The sequence below is a fragment of the Neocloeon triangulifer genome, unplaced genomic scaffold (assembly GCF_031216515.1).
Source record: "Neocloeon triangulifer isolate White Clay Creek 2 clone unplaced genomic scaffold, ASM3121651v1 ptg000013l, whole genome shotgun sequence".
NCBI classification, from domain to species: domain Eukaryota; kingdom Metazoa; phylum Arthropoda; class Insecta; order Ephemeroptera; family Baetidae; genus Neocloeon; species Neocloeon triangulifer.
In genome coordinates, this window is record NW_026775555.1 from 6,698,612 (window position 1) to 6,718,146 (window position 19,535).

At 41.9% G+C, this 19,535-nt stretch overlaps 2 protein-coding genes across 3 annotated transcripts in view; one reads left to right on the forward strand and one right to left on the reverse strand.

Annotated features, from left to right (window-relative positions):
- Nucleotides 1–19,535, forward strand: part of LOC132198588 (chondroitin sulfate proteoglycan 4-like) — a 36,248-nt gene that overhangs the window by 1,034 nt on the left and 15,679 nt on the right. Inside the window, exons 1-4 of one of the 2 annotated variants that reach the window (XM_059622700.1) lie at nt 2,692–2,946; nt 17,220–17,383; nt 18,433–18,575; nt 18,968–19,273. In XM_059622700.1, the coding sequence (XP_059478683.1) occupies nt 2,841–2,946; nt 17,220–17,383; nt 18,433–18,575; nt 18,968–19,273 (719 nt within the window). In that variant the 5' untranslated portion in view covers nt 2,692–2,840. Of the gene's footprint in view, nt 1–2,691; nt 2,947–17,219; nt 17,384–18,432; nt 18,576–18,967; nt 19,274–19,535 lie in introns of those variants that run through there. The other variant, XM_059622701.1, reaches the window with a different exon arrangement.
- On the reverse strand, nt 10,256–14,687 carry LOC132198589 (beta-1,3-glucan-binding protein-like). Its single transcript, XM_059622702.1, has 8 exons — nt 14,528–14,687; nt 13,320–13,450; nt 12,383–12,537; nt 11,697–11,860; nt 11,005–11,262; nt 10,784–10,935; nt 10,497–10,598; nt 10,256–10,443 (listed from the first exon to the last, which is right to left on the reverse strand). Exons 1-8 carry the CDS (start codon nt 14,598–14,600, stop codon nt 10,327–10,329), a joined length of 1,152 nt encoding a protein of 383 aa, XP_059478685.1. The 5' UTR covers nt 14,601–14,687; the 3' UTR covers nt 10,256–10,326.

Here is a 19,535-nt window from a genome sequence, read left to right on the forward strand (position 1 = left end):
AAATTTTCCGCTTCAGAGCCAAAACCGCACGCAGTGAAATTCTAGTGAAACGAGTCTGCTTCCCGCAGGAATTTTAAAAGCAACGAGATTCAAATGGGCCTTGCAATATACGCGGGAGCCCAGCAGCCGCGGCCCTAATAACTCTTTTTGTGCCACGGAACGCGCGCTCTCCTCTCGCAATGGAGCAGCGGCGCCCCAGATGACGATAGAGTATGGATCTGCCGAGAGAGCAGAGTGAGAGAGAGAGAGGCACAAACTACACTTGCCGGAGAACTGAATCAGCCAAAACTTTTCTTCTCAAATAGGTGGTACTCCTAAACTTATTTACCACCTCATAGCAATGCTGGCGCCAGTTCATGGCATATCCGAACGAAAGCAGTCTCGCAGAATTGTGCTGTGATTGGAACTTCCAAATTGCCCCGACTTCAGATAAAAAAACGTTTTTTTTTATATTTATATTCCTCCAAGAAGGCGCGCATTCATATTTAAATTATTATCCAACTGCAAATTTAACGAAGTGCGATCAATAACTCGTCTCTCTCTCTGCTTTCTCTCTATTCTGTATAGAAATGATATGCGCCCAATTTTCCACCGTGCCAGCTCAATTTACATAAACAATTGTCGCCGGAGGTATGAAGTTTTCGTCCCAAACGAGAGTGAGACGGAGCCAGATCAAATGATAAAAGCTGCTGTGTGAGCGGCGCAAATCTCGTGTCAGTTCTAAAAAAGGGACTCTTTCCAGACGCCCTGCCTGACCGCACCGAGAGAGAGAAAGAGAGAGACGCGGTCTCGAATATCGCATCCTGGGTCGACTAATTGTTGGGCTCTCTGCGGGTCTCGCTTTCCTTCTGGAAAATTTCCAATTCTATAATCAGTGATGAATCGCATCTCTCTGGCGCTGCATATAAAAACGAGCGACGGATGGCGGAGGCGGAAAAAGTCGCCGCGGAAGTGGCGAATTAATTTTGACTCGAGTTTTTCTCTTGTCCGGCTGTTGTTTGGAAAAGAGTTTTGTACTTGAGAGATCAAAAGCAGCGTCTCCCAAATCAATAAAAAGTGGGAGGGTGTGCTGGAATTACTGGGATTTTGCCTCCCATTCAGCAGCCCTTGGGCTCGAGGAAATGAAAAGTGGGGGTGGGGAGCTCTTTCTCTCTCTCATTTTCTCTCTGTGTGTGTTGATGAAAACTGTTTTTACACACAGGACACTTTTTAATATGCGTCGTGTTGGGTTATTATTAGAACGTACTAGGACGGGCGGCCAAGTTCGAGGAACTTAAAATGCTTCTGTAAGGGTGCTCTTCGCGGCGAACGGCATCACTTCTTTTAGTGTGTGTACACACGGCCGTAAAGGAAATAAATATTCAGAAACCGCCGCGCCGTGATTACGGGCAATTTGGTAGGAAAATAACGACGTAAAAACAGTTTTTCCAGCACTACCCAAAGCAAACAACTTTTTAAAACAAGTATTTTTATCTTTATACATAGTATAAATTTGAAATTTGTTTTAAATCTTTCTATATTCTGTATTAAAAATTAAGGAGAAAAATATGGTAATTTATTATTAAAATTTTTTGACTATAATTTGATTGTTGAATTTTCAAAATGTACTTAAAATTGGTCAACTGTCACCTTATTTAATTTAAAAGGCTTATAAATTAGGTTTGCAACTTGCAACCAAAACTAGTAGAGCAGGGAATTTCTGTCCCATGCAGAAACAATAAAGTTGCTCATATTCACCGAAGAGAGCCATTTCATCAAAAAATTATTTCAAATCCTTATTAAAATATCAATTTATTTTTTAATATTGCTGAGCAGCGCATTTATAAAGTTTTTTTTTTTTTTAAATTTGGAGTGACAGACTTTGTACTCCCTTTTATTACTTAACTTTTAAACATTAATTAAGTTGAATCTTATTTTACAAAAGTTTTGAAAAGCGGAGTCAATTTCAAAGCATAACGAACAAAAGTACAGGAAAAACACAAAGTTTAATGTTGTGGAAAATTCATTACAAAAATATTCTCGCTTCAACTTTTTTTAATTTAAAACGCTGCTTTTCCGAGCGGCCAGCAATTATGCAAACGTTCTAAGCGATTTTTAATAATGAGTCTAAAGCCCTCTGCGTTTTGCACCCTTGCGAATTCATACGCTGAGGTAAAAACTTAATTACGGTCGAGGTCATCTCCGTGGCACACAACAAGGGGCGAGCGAAAGCACACAATGGAAAATTAAGCTGTGGGTAATTCATTTTAAGCATCGGTTAAGGGGGTTCTTGTTATCTCTTTATCTCCGGTGGGCATTAGCAGTGCTCATCTTGATTCCGGCCGAATTGCCCAGAAAGTCGCACGCGCGCGCCCGAGAGAGAGGAGATCATTTCATTTTATTAAGAGCGAAGCGTGCTCGAGCGTGAAATTCCCGAATGCGGGAGCGATTAAAAAAATTAAGGAACATATCGACGACGGAGAGAGACTATTGTTCGCTTCCTTCCGTCCTTAATTAAAACCTCTCCGCAGCTAGCGAGAAAAGGCATTAAAGTCGAGGCGCGCGCGTGAGAGGCAGGAAACTATAGGGCGGAGTTCGATATATATATTTTCGCGCAGACTTATAATTATACGACGGAGAGAGAGAGAGAGAAGAAGAGCAGAGCGCAGAAGGCGGAGGGCGTGTGATGAGGGTTCGTTCCCTGATAGCTTTGTTAAGTTAGTCGCTAGGTGACACTCTTCCGAGCAGAAATGAGCGCTTGGCCGCCTTGCACTTAACCAGTCACGCCTCAGCCCGCGCCGCTTGCTCTCCTCGTCGCACTGCGTTTTAGTGAAACCGCGGGTGTAATGGCTTGAGAATTAATGGCGCAAATTTGCCAGAGGTTTGCTTTGCTGTCCGTCGTGCTGCTGGCGAACTGGCTGCGAAATGGACCCGATCTTTGTCACGCGGCCGCCGCCGCCGATCTCGGTGAGTTTTTTCTCTTCTCTTTTCTTTTCGCGACCCGCCGTCTGCGCCTTCCTTTGTCAGGGTTGCCGACCTGCTATTGTCGGACTTGTGTTGATTGAGGTTTAGGCGAGCGAGATTCGCTCTTTCTGTCGCTGCTGATTACAACGCTAAGGTGCCGCCACACTGAGAGAGTGGTTTTCTTTTCCCTTTTTTTCTCTCCTTCCTTTTGTCATCTCGCGGCGAGACGAGTGATGCTCCTTTTCCATTAAGAGATCGGCGCGGAATGAAAAATTTTCCGCCACACCGAAAGTTTGTGATTAAATAATAAAAAAAGCGGTCGCGGTCCTTCTCAGAGAGAGAGAGAGAGAAAGAAAAAGTTCAAAAAGTTGGTTCTAATCTCGACCGAAAATCTCTATTTAAAGACCCTGCCTGCTCTTGCTTGCTCTCTTGGTGCACCCGCGCCGAATTTGTCAAATTTTAACAGGCAAGCTCACGCCTGGAATGGATTAAATACACGCACAGCGAGTGAGTGCCGCCCTCATTATGCAACTCCCGTGGGAGAAATTGAGCCCGGGATCAAACTTGGTGCAAACAGCAAATCCGCGCCCGCGAAACTTTTCGAGCGCACCCCTGTGTGCAATTTTCAGTATATCAATTTTCGCGAAACGGATCTCGTTAAGGACTTATTGACAAAGTTGATAATCACCTCATATCTGCCCACTTTTGTTTTAATATACCATCTCGCTGGCAAATTGTTTCAAATTATCATCTGCTACAAAAGAGCGGGCGTTATACGTCAGTAATAAAGGATTCTGCATCTCGGCGAAAATGCTAAAGCCGGCGTTGCACGCGAGACCCTTCTCTCGGCAACGCTTTCCACGCAATAGGCACATCCGAGCTATTACCGGGCCAAACTTCTTCTTCTTCTTATTCTTCTGCGAGTGCTACTGCTTTTCTTAACAAAAGGAGAGAAAACTGGAAGAATTTTACATAAATCTCGAATAGACCGTGCGAGAGGCACGGGTTAGACTCGTATCCGCAGTTCAGAGGGAAAAAGCGGGCCGACCGACCACGCGCGCGCTGCCCGCCGAACAACACGCTTTGGCTTGCAAATACCTCTCTTGCTCTTCTCTCGGCGGTCTTCTTGTACACGAACGCGGGAACCCCCAACAGCCCCCTGCCGAACAACCACTGAATACAAAATATGACCCCGAACGTGTGCAAAATAAATCTGCCATCAAATCGATAGCGGCGCCCGTCTCGTTCACGGCGGCAGGCAAATAAGTCGCCTCCGCGCCGCGCACACCAAAGCACATCTTGCCCGCCGATTATCGCAAGATGCTTGTCCAAGCTCACTGAGTCGGAAAATAGGACCCTCGCTTTGATATTTCCATATAGCTCGGTGTGCGCTTTTCTTTGATTAATACACACCAATGAGAGACGATGCGGAAACTTTTGTTTAATTAAAACTTTGATGTCTGCTACATAAATTTGCAGCGCCAGGTGCATTGAATTGAGACGGGGGTTGTTTTCTCCGAGATCGCACGCCGGCTGAGCAAGGAAACAAGGATTTTGCCTGGAATATGGCTTAATTATAATGAATGATTTCAACTCTGCAAACGGCAAAACTTATCCAGTAGTTTTTTGTTGTATGGTAAAGAAGTTTCCGGTATAATATTCCCCATAAAAAATATTAAATTTTATAACATTTTTAGCCCTGTGTTCAGAGGATTTTTTTAATCCACAACCAAGCATAGAATATAAATTAATAACTTTTTGCATTAAATATTAATTGCTAATAAGTTAATAAAAAAAAATCCATTTGCTTTAGAATTAATAATTTTTTTTTACATTAAAAACGCTCAGAACTTTTCTTTAAATTTGCAGTAACCACGATAAAATTAAAATAAAATTGTGGAAAATTTCACGAATCATGGTGATTTGAATTTAAAGTCAGCTTTCCCTCGTTGAGTTTTGTGAGTTGTTTATTTTTTAAGAAGAAAAAAAAACAATATCCTGCTCTACATGTTTTCATGAGCTGGGAAATCATTTCTACTAGAATTAATACATAAAAATCTATCCTTTAAAAATATTTTTCTTTCAAAGTAACAATTTTTTGTGAAAAATTATTTAAAGTTACAATTTTTAACACAAAATTTGACATTGAATCCAAAACTTTTTTTAACAAGTTAATTTTAATTTCCACAAAACAACTTTACCTGAAAAACGAACCGAAAAATAAATTAGTCTTCTCTCGACCACCGCCGAGAAAGGTATGCTCAAAACACTCATTTCAATATTCTGACCAAAATTATTATTGAAATTAATTTGTTAAAAACAATTTAGAATTCAATGTCAAATTTTGTGTAAAAATGCAACTTCAAATAATTTTTCACGTAAAATTGTTACTCTGCAAGAAAAATATTTTTTGAAAGGATTGATTTTTGTACTAATTCTTGTCAGAATGATTTCACAGCTCATGAATTTTGGCTACAGCTCGCAAGCCTAAACATGTCATTTGTTTTTTTTTTTCGTAAAAATTAAACAACTCACAAAACCCATTGAGGAAAAGCTGACTTTAAATTCAAATGCCCATGAATCAACCCTCGACCGTTAAATTCTACTATGTAAATTATTAAATTTTTGCATTAAATATTTGCTAATAAATATTTTAAGAAAAAAAATATTTCAATTAATTTAGAATTAATAATTTTTGGCATTAAAATAGCTCAGAACTTTTTTTAATATTCAGTTGACACGATAAACTGAAAATGTTTGTTCCATACTTGGAAGTTGCTGGGAATATTTTGTTTTTGTTTTTTGCTAAGTACATTCTGATTAAAAAATGATTGTTATTTTTGCAAAGTTTCCTGTTTCTCCGAAACCTTTTTGCTGAAGCAACGTTACCCACGCTGATGGAATACGGACTTGTATTTATTTATTTATTTAACTTTCAAAGAAAGCCTACACTCGGACTACAGCAGTGTTTTCTTGCCGATGGCCACTTTTTTCCACTCCCGTGCATGCAATCGCAAATGCTCTTTCTATCCGTCTCTTTTGTTTCTTTCATTCTTGCGCGCGAGTTGTGTATGCAACAAAGATCACTTTCGCGAGCGAGATCCCTCACTAATGTGGAAACCCTTTCAGCTGCATGCAAAAACAAAGGGTTGTGCGCGCTTAATTTTGCAAGAGTCCTCCTCCTTTGTGGAGAAAATAGGAGCAAAGTTTATCTTGGAGCATACACGACGCCGGCGAGAGTATCAAGTCGCCGGTGCCTTCTCAAGCATCGCCTAAACCCTGCTGCATTGCAGCCACCATCTCTCCTTGAGCACCGCAGCTAGGTTTTGCGCTGCGGCGACGGTCATCTCGCTCGAGCAGGAATTTCCGATTATAATATAATTCCGGGCGAGCGAAATGGCAAAATGGGCTCGGCGAAAAAGCAGCAGCAATACCTGCTTACAATGCTTCTCGCGCCACTGAATCGCCGGCCTCTGACCCACCCGACTGGTGCCAATGGCGCACGAATTTTTTAACAATGAGAGCTGCAAATCGATGGAATGACTCCCGCACTGGGCCACATAAACGACAATAGGTTTTCGGAACAAGTTTGGCTCGAAAGCGGCGGTGTATGTGTTTGTTGATTCATATGAATCGATCTAATAAATTGGCAGTTATAAAACAGCAGGGGCGGCAGCGTGCGCCCGGCCGGCGAGTTTCGATGCACTCAAAAAATGTAATAAAAAGCAGGACAGCCGTCGTCGGTCTGCTCGTCTCGCAAAGTGACGCCATCAGTGCTGCTGCTGGGGTTCTCCTGCTCCACTCAAGCACTCCATTATTGCAGCTATTTGTGTGTTGTTAGTGTTGCCGGCCGCAAGAGCAAAAGCATGCTTTGCTGCATGTAAACATATGGCTCTCCACACGCGCCGAAAACCGCCTTAGAAATCACAATTTTGTCAGATATTTTCATTTAAGTATATGACATGCAGCGCCGGGTCGGCCCCGACAAATTTCCAGCATCTGCATTTAAATATATCTGCGGCAGCGTCTCTTGGAACTTAAATTTCAGCCACTTAAGTCTCACTGGATGCTTTCCAGCTTTCTTGGGAGGTCTGCTGCGGCCCGCGCGTATATATATAAGTCAGCCAGATGAGCTTTTATTTTTTTCTTATTATTATTGCACGAAACATTGTACAGACAATTTCCATTAGCGGAGCAGAATCGCTACAGGACCTTTCGCCCAAATCCTCTTGCTCTAAAAGGGTGTAGGGCCCTTTGAAAGTAAAAATCGATCCGCGGGCCTCGTGCTCGGAGCGCGCGTGGATTTGCGCTGATAAACCCCGACCAAGAGCCCATCACCACTCGCACACATTTGCCGCGGCGCCGCAAAGTAACAAGGCAGTTCAAAATTGTTGTGAATTTATAAATAGACGCATGAGACATCTCGCGCACGACCAATGTCTAGCGGGCGTCGTGTCACATACGCTGCTTTGGCTTGTTTTTTTCGCTCTCTCCCAAAAGTGAATAGAAAACACACGGGCGCTGAAAATAGGATCGGAAACGCACACGCATACATAAAACTTCCTCTCGCAAGCCAAGACGCCAACTATCGGTCGATCTTTTTCCAGAAGAGGTTCTTAAGGGGCTGCGTTTGGCAGGGATGAGCCTCTTAAGACGCTTCAAAAGTTGGAGCTAATTTTCCGCGTTTTCTTTGCGCGCGCTAAAGAGAGAGAAAGAGAAACTCACGCCTCGCTCGCGGCGAAAGGCTTTGTTATTTGCGTCAAACCGCATTTAACTCCATCCGAGCTTGACCCGCTGCTTTGTTAATTTAGAGTCAAAGTCAATGTTGAATCTTAATCTAGAAGGAAAATGTAATTTTATTTGACAGACAGATTCGCCAAAAAAAATGACAAAATCTTGGAAAGTTAAATTGGAATTTTTTTATGTAAATTAGGTACAAAAAGACAACCAAATAATGAAAAACGAATAAGAAAAATTCGGAGGAATTTTGCCGTGTTTTATTGGAACACAAGCCGAGCAAGAATTTATATCCTTCTCATCCAAATTAAAATTCATGGCAGTCCCTATACAGGCTCAGTCTTGGACCACGAAACCGCATAACTTGTCTGCTTACATTATGTTGACGGAGATTGTGTTTTAGAATGCATTTAATGGGCGGGCGCGGAACATCCCTCTCCATTTCCGAGTCCGGGCGGAAAATGGAAAATGTTGTATTCGGGGATTTTGGCAAGCGTAATCTTTTTATGCATGACTGGATTTTGTGTTCCCCCCACGGCTCGTCGTTTTTCACAAAAAATTGCATGTGAAAGCGTATTGATGAAGTCACGCCAAAGCCGGTTGTTTGTTGGTTTTTCTGCGTAGGTGAAATTTGATTAAAATTTGCCGAAATCCGAGCCGCCGCCTTTTCCCCGTGGTATGGGCTTCGATTTTCACGTTGGTGCGCAGAATTGCGCTTTCTTGCCCCTCATATTTTTTTTTCGGCTGAGATTTCTTTCTCCGCATCCACGGCGTGGAGAGAGTTAAAGATGTTAAAAGAACAAGAGGGCGTGCTGTGTGTGCAGGGGGAATAGGCAGGTATCGAGTTACTTATGTATCTGCTCAGTGTAAATGAACTGGCGTCAGGGAAAATGACGTGCGCCGCCCGACAAAAAGAACCCTTGAACAGAAAGCAACGCTCTTGTTTCTTTTTATAGCACTGCACGCATATCAAGCAAGAAACGACGCTGCGTGTATTTTCAATCAGCGTCCTTTAACAATTTAATGTTGGTTTATTTCGGCTTCTCATCTCTCTCGCCGTTGAAAGGCAGCGGTCTTATTTTTTTTTTTTACAAACCGGCCAGGCGCACGCCGACGGACTGATAACTTTTTACGATTATCACAATCTCTCTCTCGTCTCTTTCGTTTTCCCTCCAGAATTACTCGTCCGGAACGTCATCGTTTATCTTGCTGTCGGAAAATGTATCAGGCGCGGCGGAGATGGAACTCATTAGCGGATAATTACAGCAGTCAACACGCGGTTTCATTTTATAATTCGGCAATCAACGTGCCGCTAATTACCCTTTGAAGGCGCGCGCAATTCAACTAAAACTTGAATTACACGTGTATGTACGTAATTTTCCAGAGAGGATCCATTAAGCGAACGCCTCCGACCACTTTGCCGCCCGCGCTCAGCTGATACATATCTATTAGGCAAAAAAAGTGCATCCGTCGACAGACATATCCTCCGAAAGGCGCTGACCCTTCGTGGTAGAGAGAAGTTGAAGGGAGATGCGCCAATGGAAAATACAAAATGCGCAAAGATTTTTTAAATTTAAATGTGAAGTTCACAATTTTTTTAATTAATGTAAGCAATTTTTGAAATAGTTTCTAAACCGCAGATATTGAATTCCAAATTATATTGTTTCACAAGGGTCAACAGTACAAAAAGGAACCACCGTGGTATTAATTTAAATTTAAATTAGCATTGCAAACTATATTCGATTAATATTGATAATAAATTAATTTTTTTTAACGTGTTGGTAATTATTTTTTTTTAATTTTCGCAACAATGGACCTCCTTATAGTTGCAAATTCTAGCCGATTTTTATTCAGAAAAAATAAGCGAATATTTGTAGCTTACCTTCCGCTTACTTTTTTGCTGTTTTTGCTAACTTTGTTGATTAAAAATAAAATGGCCAAAAGAATTTTTAGTTGCAAAAATGTTGCTAAATTTACTCCAAAATTTTATTCTAAACAACTCAACCAGGACGATTGGCAAATTAACGCTTTTTAGAGCTTGTTTATTTCATATTTTTTTTTTATCATTTTACGTGGTTTTTAATTACTTGATATGGAGCTGCTGGTAATTTGATAAATTATCAAATGAGGAAAACATGTACTGAAAATCGTGTTCAAATCTAACAATTCCAACGGAGATCCAATTGTAGCATTCTAGTTTTGTAAATTTCACCTCTGTGTTTATGAATTTCACATTTTTGTTCCAACTAAAAGTTTTACTCAATAAAATAAATATAGTCAATCGATTCTGCAAGTCTATTTATAATGATGGGTTCAAATCAGGTAACGTGCACGAGTTCAGAAACTACAGAGGTTGAAACGATTCCAATTAGAGGAAAAAAACTGCATCTGGTGCTTTTTTCGAACAAGTTAAGGCGCATCTCCCGTCAACGTCTCTCTATATAGGAGCATGTGTAAAGAAATCAATCGGCGAGCCGTGCTCGTTCCATTATTTTTTCCCCGCGCGCGAGGCGACGTGCGGAGCTAATGATCGCGGCGCGATAAAGCGGTGGCGTAAATCAATAAACAGCGCAGCTTCATGAATGGAATATTTATTATTGTTGGAGAGAAGCATTAGGGTCTTCCGGTGTGGCGGAAGTAAGTGTTTCACAGCGCCCAGACTTTGACGTAATCGATCTGCAAGGCGGCCGCCTCGCCTTCGTTCACATCCAGGTTCCAGGTGGGCAGCCACTGGCCCCGTCCGTTCCAGAAGTCGGCGGCGGCCTGCGAACATTCGGTTTTATTACCAAATTATACAGCGATCACTTGCTCATTACCTGGGGCGAGGTGTTGAGCCAAGGCTTTCCGCCGTTGCCATTCACTGCGGTGTCCGGGAAGTACGCGACTCCGCCTACGGCCAAGTTCAATACGATGTAGAACTGAAACAAAGGGGACCGTGAGTGAGGAGAAAAGTTAATTATCCGGAGGAGGGTTGTTTAGAAGATGCGATCTCAAATGAGCTCGAGAGATAAATTCGCTGCGCCTTCTCCCAGCCGTGCAGTAGAATCGAAATAAATTCGACCTTCCGTGACCTGCTCAGGAGGTAGTCGTTTAAAGTAATCACCTGCTGGTCAAAGGGAGCCATCTTTGTGCCGAACCTCCAGGGATTTTCGACTCCGGGCGCGTCGGCAGCAAATCCTCCGTATTCCCAAAACCCGCCCACGCCGGGATCAATTCTTCCAATTTCTTCTCCGTCGATTCCGAATCTAATGAAGTCTGCAAAAGCCGATTGCTTCAGTAAATTTGGTCCTTTCTGCACAAACGAACCCAGCCAGCACTACTCACCAGGGGTCCAATCCATCTGGAAGTTGTGGAAATCCTTGTCGAAGCCCTGTCCGGCGGCGGTCGACTTTTCCCAGTGCGCCTTTTCGTACGCGTTCAGACCGACGTAGGGCCCGAAGTGCAGGGTCGAGCCGCTCATTTCCGAGCCGATGTTCTTTCCGTCCTGCAGCAGGTTCAGGTTGCCCCTCGACTCCGTAATGTCGATTTCGCCCGACGATGGCCACGTGCCGTAGGCATTTTTCGCGGGCAGCAACCACGCCGCTGTTAAAAAAAAAAATAGAAAATGAAATGCGGAACCATTTTAGGTTGGGGCGGAAAAAAAGCAGCAGCTATATAATTCGCAACGAGATGGGAGGGAGTGCAGAGCGGTTTATATGATGAAATGATGCCTGCTGTTTCGGGCGCGCCGTAAAATGGGTCTGCGAAATTATATTTGCCGCTGCTCGGCACAACACTACTTGTTAGTAGGTCTCAGAAATTACACCCCGCAAGCCGTTTTCCCCAATCTCGCAGCCTATTCATCTCCAACTACGCGGCTGAAATTTATTGATTTATGCCCTCGTGAATACAAGCGCCTGCTAATTGTAGAAATGCAACCCGCTCGACTTGCTGCTGCCGCCGCTCGAGGCGCCCACGCACCTTTATCAAATTTTCCAGACAAGTAGCACAAAGATATAAACCAATTTCAAACGAACCTGGCCACAACCAGTCGCCGGAGGGCATTTTGGCGCGCACCTCCACCTGACCGTACTGGAAGGTGAATGAGTTGATTGTGCGCAGCCTGGCTGATTTGATGGGGTTGAGCAGGTTGGTGGGGTTGCCGGAACGCTCGCACCCGTAGAAGGACGGGTTGGTGCACCTGAGGATAATCGCAAAAGTCAACTCTCTCTCGGAATTGAATAAACAAACAAGTAGCAAACGGCGTTTTGTACGATTTAATTTCGCCTGTGTTTATTCTCTTCTCCGTGTAATATCATTTGCGTGGGGCCAACGTATGCATTAATAGCACAAACTTCATGAAAAGTTTACGGTCTCGTGAAAATTAACTCTCGACGATAAAAAATAATACGTGAGTGCGCGGAAAACGTGCCCACCGCTGATTATGACCTCCTGTCGAAAGTTACTTAATTGGAAGTAAAAAGTTTAAAAAAAAGACCCTCTCTTCTCTTTTATCGGGCTGTTCACATCTCACTGCTCACTTGAGAGCGCCCCGCGGAACAGAAAAAATTAAGCCGTCTCCTTGGTTATCGCCTCTGGTGTATCGATTCGCAAACTTGCTATGTACACCTTGTTAGGCGGGAAAGGCGGCTTCAAAAACAAAGGGGCGAAGATGAAAGGACGGCCGTGGTGACTGTAATTTGCAATTATTCCGAATACTCACTCGTCAGCGGGAGCACCGCCGTGGAGATTAAGCACACCTGACGACAGGAAGGCCTCTCCATATTGGTCAGAAGTCAAGCCAGGCCTAATGAACAATTTGCTGTCCTTCGTGTAGCTGTTGGACCTGTTGTTGTAGTACATCTGGAACTCCCAGTTCTGAAAAAGACAGTTTTTAGCAATCAAAATTGACGGGAAAATTTTAATTTTATATAAAAATAAAATAAATTTTTTGTATTTGCATCGCACAATTTAATTCCTTATGTTAAATAGAATTTTCTGAAGATTTTAATTAATTATCCCACGCATTTATCTGTTGCTCCTTTACAAGTATACAATTTATTCATTTGTAATCAATTTTATAGAAATGAAGAGATCGGGCTTTTCCTCATTGCAGATTTTTTTATTATCAAAAAGCAAATGGAATTTGTTAGTTTTAAGATTTGAATTTTTATGTTATAATGTTGTATTTTTTCAATTTCCAATTTTTTTTATATATTGCTCATGAAATAGAGTCGCAGACCGTAACCTGAACTGGCAGAGCCATTTGTTTTTTTAAAAAAAAAAACTATTTTTTGCAACAAGGAAGTAGCCAGATTTCTTCACTTCCATGATCATATCTCGTTGAGTGTCAATTTCTTCTAAAAATTTTTTTTTTTTTTTTATTTCTATCGCTTCAGAATCGCGAAATTTAATTCCCTATTAAAGATTTTAATTAATTATCAAACACATAATTTATCTTTTTCTCTTTTACAAGGTGCACAATTTATTAATTTTTTTATAAATCATAATTTGAAACTAATAAATTCATACGAATTTACTTGCAAAGGTACAGAAAATTTTGCATTTAAATTGCCTTTTTGATTCAGTCTCATATTTCATATTTCGCTTGCTCTCATGTTTCCCCAAAAGTAATTAAGAGATAACAAAAAAATACACACTCCTCCTCCCGCAAGAGTGATCTCGTGCTGCCACGTGTCCAGGTTGAGGGTGTCGAATTCGTCGCTGAAAACGAGCGCCCCTTTGCAAACGGTGCCGCCAGTGCCGAGCTTCGTCACAGAGGGCTCGCATCCTGCGGAAGAAATATTGCAATTTTGCGGTTTTGACGGCGCGCGGCTGGTTCATTTTATTCTTTATTATGACAAAAGTTGGTGTTGACAGTCGGTGCTGTTTGCCGTCTCCCCTATTGTATGTGTAACACAAACGTGCTCCCCTTTGCTATGATAAATGAACATTTATTAACCCCTGGGTGTGCAATCAAGAAAATATCGATTGTCTGCGGTTAGCGGGACGTCAGAATATTTTGAATTATTACATCGTGATTAATTGGTCGGCACAGAGCGATGATAACTAAGTGGAAATCAATTTTCCCGGCGGCAAACGCCAAAGTGCGAGTCGACAGAAAGCAGGCTCGAATTTTTCCGCAGACGCGCGCGATATAAAACATTATTGATGTGCATCTCTTTGCTGCCGTTCTCGTGATTGAGCGATAAAAACAGTAGGGCACAAAGTCGTTAAGTGCCGAAGCAGATTGTCGTCGAATAAGATAATATCTGGGGTGCCAGAGGTGCAGCCACTTTAGTGTGTCGCGCGCTTTTGCAGAGACTTTATGCTGGTGCGCCTGCTGCGGGGAATAGCATGTTGCCAAAGGCAAATAACAACCCGACTCATAAAAAGCGGAGGAAAAAAAAATAACAGGGCGAAATATATATTTATTATATGGCGTCGTAAATCAGAGGCGCTGAGATTCTTGGAAATATTGCGCAGTTCAATAGCGAATTTGTCTGGCTAATTAAATTTATGCTCTCATTCACGGGGCGGGAGAGGGATGCGATTTATGTACCGTGGAGAGAAGAGAGGCGGATCGCGCGCGTCGAGGAAGGAAATTTAGATTATCCGAGGGTTCCACTTTGCCAAATTTCGCCCCACCATTGTCGTCTATAGAAATTTATGGCTAACCAAAGGACAAGGATGCCCACTCAACATGCTTCCCAACCCTCGGCTGTCTTGTAAATTGTTAATAACTCTGCCTCTATAGATATATAATGTGTGTGTCCGAGTGAAACGGTGGCTTTCCGAACTTGCTAATTAACCGTGTGTATTAATAAACCAGCCCGTTTGAGTGAGTTTGGTTCAAGAGTTGCCTCACCTTGCTGCAGAGACGAATTGATCGCGAAAGTGGCGACGAGCACCAGGACGCCCACTTGCTTTGCGCCCAACATTTTGAGTGCCAATGAAACACGCTAGACGCAACTTGAAGCTTTATAACCCTGTCTTTATCTGCCGAATTAATGATTATCAGCGTGCGGTCCGCTTATATGAACAATCGAAAACAAAGGTTCAACCGGTGGGAACGATTAATATCAGTGATGCGTTCGCAGAGCCAAGAGGGTCCGTGCATCATTTTATTTTTATCCCTTGCTATACACCCCGCTGTCTGCTCTCGGTGTTATTCTCTCTCTGTGTTGTCGGAAAAAGAAGCGAGCAACAAGAGAAGATAAATTGATCACGATTCAATGCAACTCTTGAAGCGCATTCGTGCACGATTAATACGCTTTTATTGAGTTTTCCTTATAAGCTTGTTTGTTATGTAACCGCGCGGCAAAATGATAAATAACTGCGGCGGCGGTTGGATTATTATTGTGCCAGTTACTCATTGTGTCACTGACTACGTGAATTTGATGTTAACTTTTTCGCAACTAGTATTCAGGGGGATGGATAAAAATATCACTCTTGAAAGTTTGATAATGATAAAAAAGTTGATAAATATGAATTATAAATTTCTTTTTTACTCTATTGTTTATTTGTCCGAATTGTTAGATCACATTGATTACTTTCAATTTTTGAAAACAACTTATTTGAAAAGAAAAGGAATATTGTTGGACAAAACGGCAAGAATTTTGCTAAAACTTCCGAGATTAAAAAGACCCCATCCGCCGCAAGAGAGATAATGTTAATTTTGTAAGATTCAGCGATTTTATTTTCCTTCAAACTCTTTTTAAGAAACAGATCAATCGGCTTTAAATCAAAATTTTTATTGCTAACCTTGTTTTCACTTTGCAACACATATTTATAACGAAGGTGGCTTAAAATACGATAAGATCTAAAATCTATCTGACATTAAACAACATCAAACGGTTATATAAAAAAAATCTTCAGTTGAGTATAAGTTCTTTGTTATCAATTGTTTTCCCACAAGTTGATCCAGCGACCTCAATGTTTTTTTATTTAACCAAGTACTTAAGATCTAAGATAAGGCGAAGCTAATTTTGTAAAATTTTTGCAATTTTTTAGTCAAATTTATTTTAGATAAATTTTCACCAATAATCGTCAATTAGTGAAAATTAATTATTAATATTATAAGTATCAGTGAATTAAAATTTACAAATCTGATAATATTTTGAAACCAAAATTCCACTGATGAAATTGAGAATTATTTCATTAAATTTGACCGTATTCATGGCTAATTTATTTTGAAAGAAGGTTACCACATAAAAATTCTGCTTCGCTTAATTGCTACAATGATGATTTTTTGATTGAATTCTCTTTGCCAACCAATTAGTGAGATTTAAATAATCCCGGTCTCATGCCAAAGCTGCTAATTAGGAGCTTAACTGGGTATTCAAAATTAATCCTCTTCAATCCGATCGGCAAGTATTCAAACCACTCATTGGTAGATATTAATTGTTGATTTTTGTAACAATTATTGAGTTCAAATTCTTCTCGAATTTAAACCAGAGAAGATAAAATTCTTATCGCATCAACGTGTCACGAATTAATCTCTCGTTATGCGGCTCATTCATCAAAAATAAACCTGTCCAGCAAAAAACTTGGAGGATTATAAGAATTTAAGGCTTAAAAAAGATCAAAGTCTATTTGACGAATGAAGCGCGAATTTTTTGCATTATCGCGGTCAGAAACACCCCTATACCCAGACGTGGTAATAGAATGTTCCGCTCAGAGCGCGCGCAGAGGCGGCCGCTGTTTGCTTTTGAAAGAAGCAAAGTGCGAAGAGAGACACTTTTTTATTCAGCACACACACCATAACGACATGATTATTTCTTTTTTAAAGTGATTAAATTTCGCCCGTATATATGTGTGTCTCAGCGGCAATGTCCAATTAAGGAATTCAGCGTCGTGCTGGTGCTCGACGGAGGGTGATATTCCGTCACAAAGCATGTCGCGAGGGTTTAAGAGCCTCGAGCACCTTCTTTGGCAAACTGATGATTCAGCCCCTTTCAAGTGCAGATGCATCACCCAAGATTAGCGCATTTCAAATTTAGCTTCGGCGCGCGTTCGATTCGCTCTTGGCTCTACTTTTACGCGAGGGAGAAGAAGAAGAAGTGAATGAACCCCTTCTTCGTTTTCCTCCTTTTTTTTGTTTTAATGTAGCCAAAATGACGTTTTCGTTGTCAGATTATTCCAATTATGTCTCGGCGGCGTGCCTCTAAGCCTGTGTCGTTGCCAAGTGTGCAGCGCCGCCACTTTTTCTGCGCATAAAGAACCCACCCAGCGGGGCGCACAAAACTGAGTCTGCGTGCACAAATATTTAATTGGGTCATGTTGACAAAATGAGGCATAAAAAAGGGCTCAAAATATTAGCAAACAGACTAAAAATTCAACTCGCTCCAAGCTTATGCCGCGCACAAAGACGAGTTTGCGTTTTATTTGAGGCTTTAAAATTAAATTCATTTGGGTGTAGTTTTGTTCGCGGGGGAGACGAAGGGGTTTCGCGCGCTCGTTCTCTCTCTCTCGGTGTGTGTATGTTTTATTTATTGCCGCCGTTGTGTTCCGACGCTTGCCTTGTAAATGATGGGACGGAACTCGCTCTTTTGTTTCAGCCTCGTTCTTCGGCAGCAGCTACATCTCGGTGCCTCTGCAGGACTCGCGCAGCACCACCGAGCTGGTGCTCCGCTTCCGAACCAAGCGCCCGGACGCCCTCCTCTTTCTGGCCGCCGGCAGGACCGACTATTTTCTGGTCCGGCTCGAGGCCGGAAAGTTGAAGGTAAGAGCGATTTATGCCGAAGTGCGCGCTGGAAAATCGATTCCGTCACGCTTCCCTTCAAGTTTCTCCATTTCGGACTAGCGTGCGAATTTAATTTAATTGAAATTCCTTCAACTTTCTCCTCATGGAAAATTCCTTCACAAATTGCCCAATTTTTTTAATATTTGGATAAATCTCAAAATTCTAAAAACACCCTACACGAAATTTGCTTCTCAGGCTTTCATTTTCTTTTGCTCAAGCATCGCATTTAGATTAAATTTGTCTTCTAAAGGGGAAAATAAACACGAGCTCAGCTTATCCCGGGGGGATTTGCTCGAGGGTATTTGTTTAACGCCTAACGGGTTAAATAATCAAATCTTGAAAGTCAGCTACTCCTTAATTACTGAACCGATTGTAATCCGCTAATGTAGAAGTCGGAGTATTTTTTTTTTTAATTAGTACATTGATTTAACCAATTTAGAATTAACTGCACGATGAATAATTAAATTCATGACACTCGTTTACATTTTTCCTTTGAATGTTGCTCTGCATTGTCTCTCAAATGTGCCATTGCGCCGTATATTTTGATTTTTATCCAGCGGGGATGATGCTGAGATGCAAAAAAGTTTTTATCTCTTTCCGAGAGAAGTAATAAAAATTCACTTGCTGGACCTAGAAACTTCTCATATATTTCTCATTTGTTAGATAATAAAAAGTGCATGTTCAGTAGAACTATTGCAACGATTCATGCAATAGAAGTAGTTTTTACAACAATGTTATTGCTTTTCAACTGTTAAAAAAGTAACATTAACAAAATTTGCATGCAAAAATAACTAAAAACAAACTTTTGAAACGGTATAAAAAAAAATACCATAGGTAGCAGTATTTGAGGAGCTTTTACAACCTTATCAACCGGAAAAAAGGTTTTCCGGGAAAAGTCCCCCAGCCAAGATTGAGGCCATTAAGCGCAGATTCATTTTCTCGATTTTCCAATTTCCCTCTTTATTACCGTCGACGACTGCGACGCGCGAGGATCACCGGAGAGAATAATGAAAGTTCGGATTGAATAGGTGCACGTGAACCTGGGAGCCGGCGAGTCGGAAATTAAGTTGGCGAAGGGGCTGCGGCTGGATGATTTGTCGTGGCACGAGGTGTTCATAACAAGAAAAGACGCCGACATGACCGTCCAGGTGGATATGATCCACGTGACCAGGTTTGCAAACATGCTTAATGCTCTCTCTTCTTAATATAAATTTACACAGCCGCCGCCGTGCTGAGCCACTGGCCAAAAGCACAGCCGGAGAGTGGGTCTGCTTTATACGAGGGCGGATGTGTTATGAATAAAAAGTGGAAAAATGTTCCTTGCCGAGTTAATAATATTGTGCGCGAGCGGCGGCAGCGGCTAAATGGCCCTTATTATGGAAAGAGTGCCCTTTTCTGCTCTTTCTCTGCGCAAAATTAATTTGCGCGCGCTTCTCTCTTTTTTTTTTTGTTAAATTTTTCGCCAGACCATAAATAATTTCACCTCATTACATCTCTCTCACATGAAAAATGATTGCATATTTTATTCATGCCAACGCACGCGAAAAATTATTCTGATCGCAGGGAGGAGCTCCCCGGGCGCTTCTACGAGCTCAACATCCATTACGGGCTGTTCGTGGGCGGCCAGGGCGATTTTTCAGAGATTTTCCTCGGCCACTTGGACAACGTGCGCGGATGCATGGCCGACGTCCACTTCAACGGCATCAACGTGCTGGCGAGGGCGCGCGAAAGAATCGGCGGCGTCGAAGTGCACGGCGTGACGTGGTCGTGCGCCGAGGAGTTCAATGCGGGCTACGAGCGCGACATCAGCTTTGTTGAGGAGGACGCGTTCGTCGCCCTGCCCAACACCATCACGAGGACGGGCGCCAGGTACGTTTATTTGCTATAACTTGTCAGTGTTAATGTGTGAAATATTACTCTGCAGACATAAAACACGTTTGTTATTTGAAAGTTGACACTTATTTGCCGGAGAGGACTGACATTATTATTATTGTAGCGTTTAAAATAGGCCCTTAATTTGTCTCGCTATCAAAATTCACACATGACAGGACGAAAATTATTGCGCCGTATTATCCTGTTTCTCTGTCGGGTCGCCGAAATGTGTCCGAATGAAAAAAAAACACTTGTCACG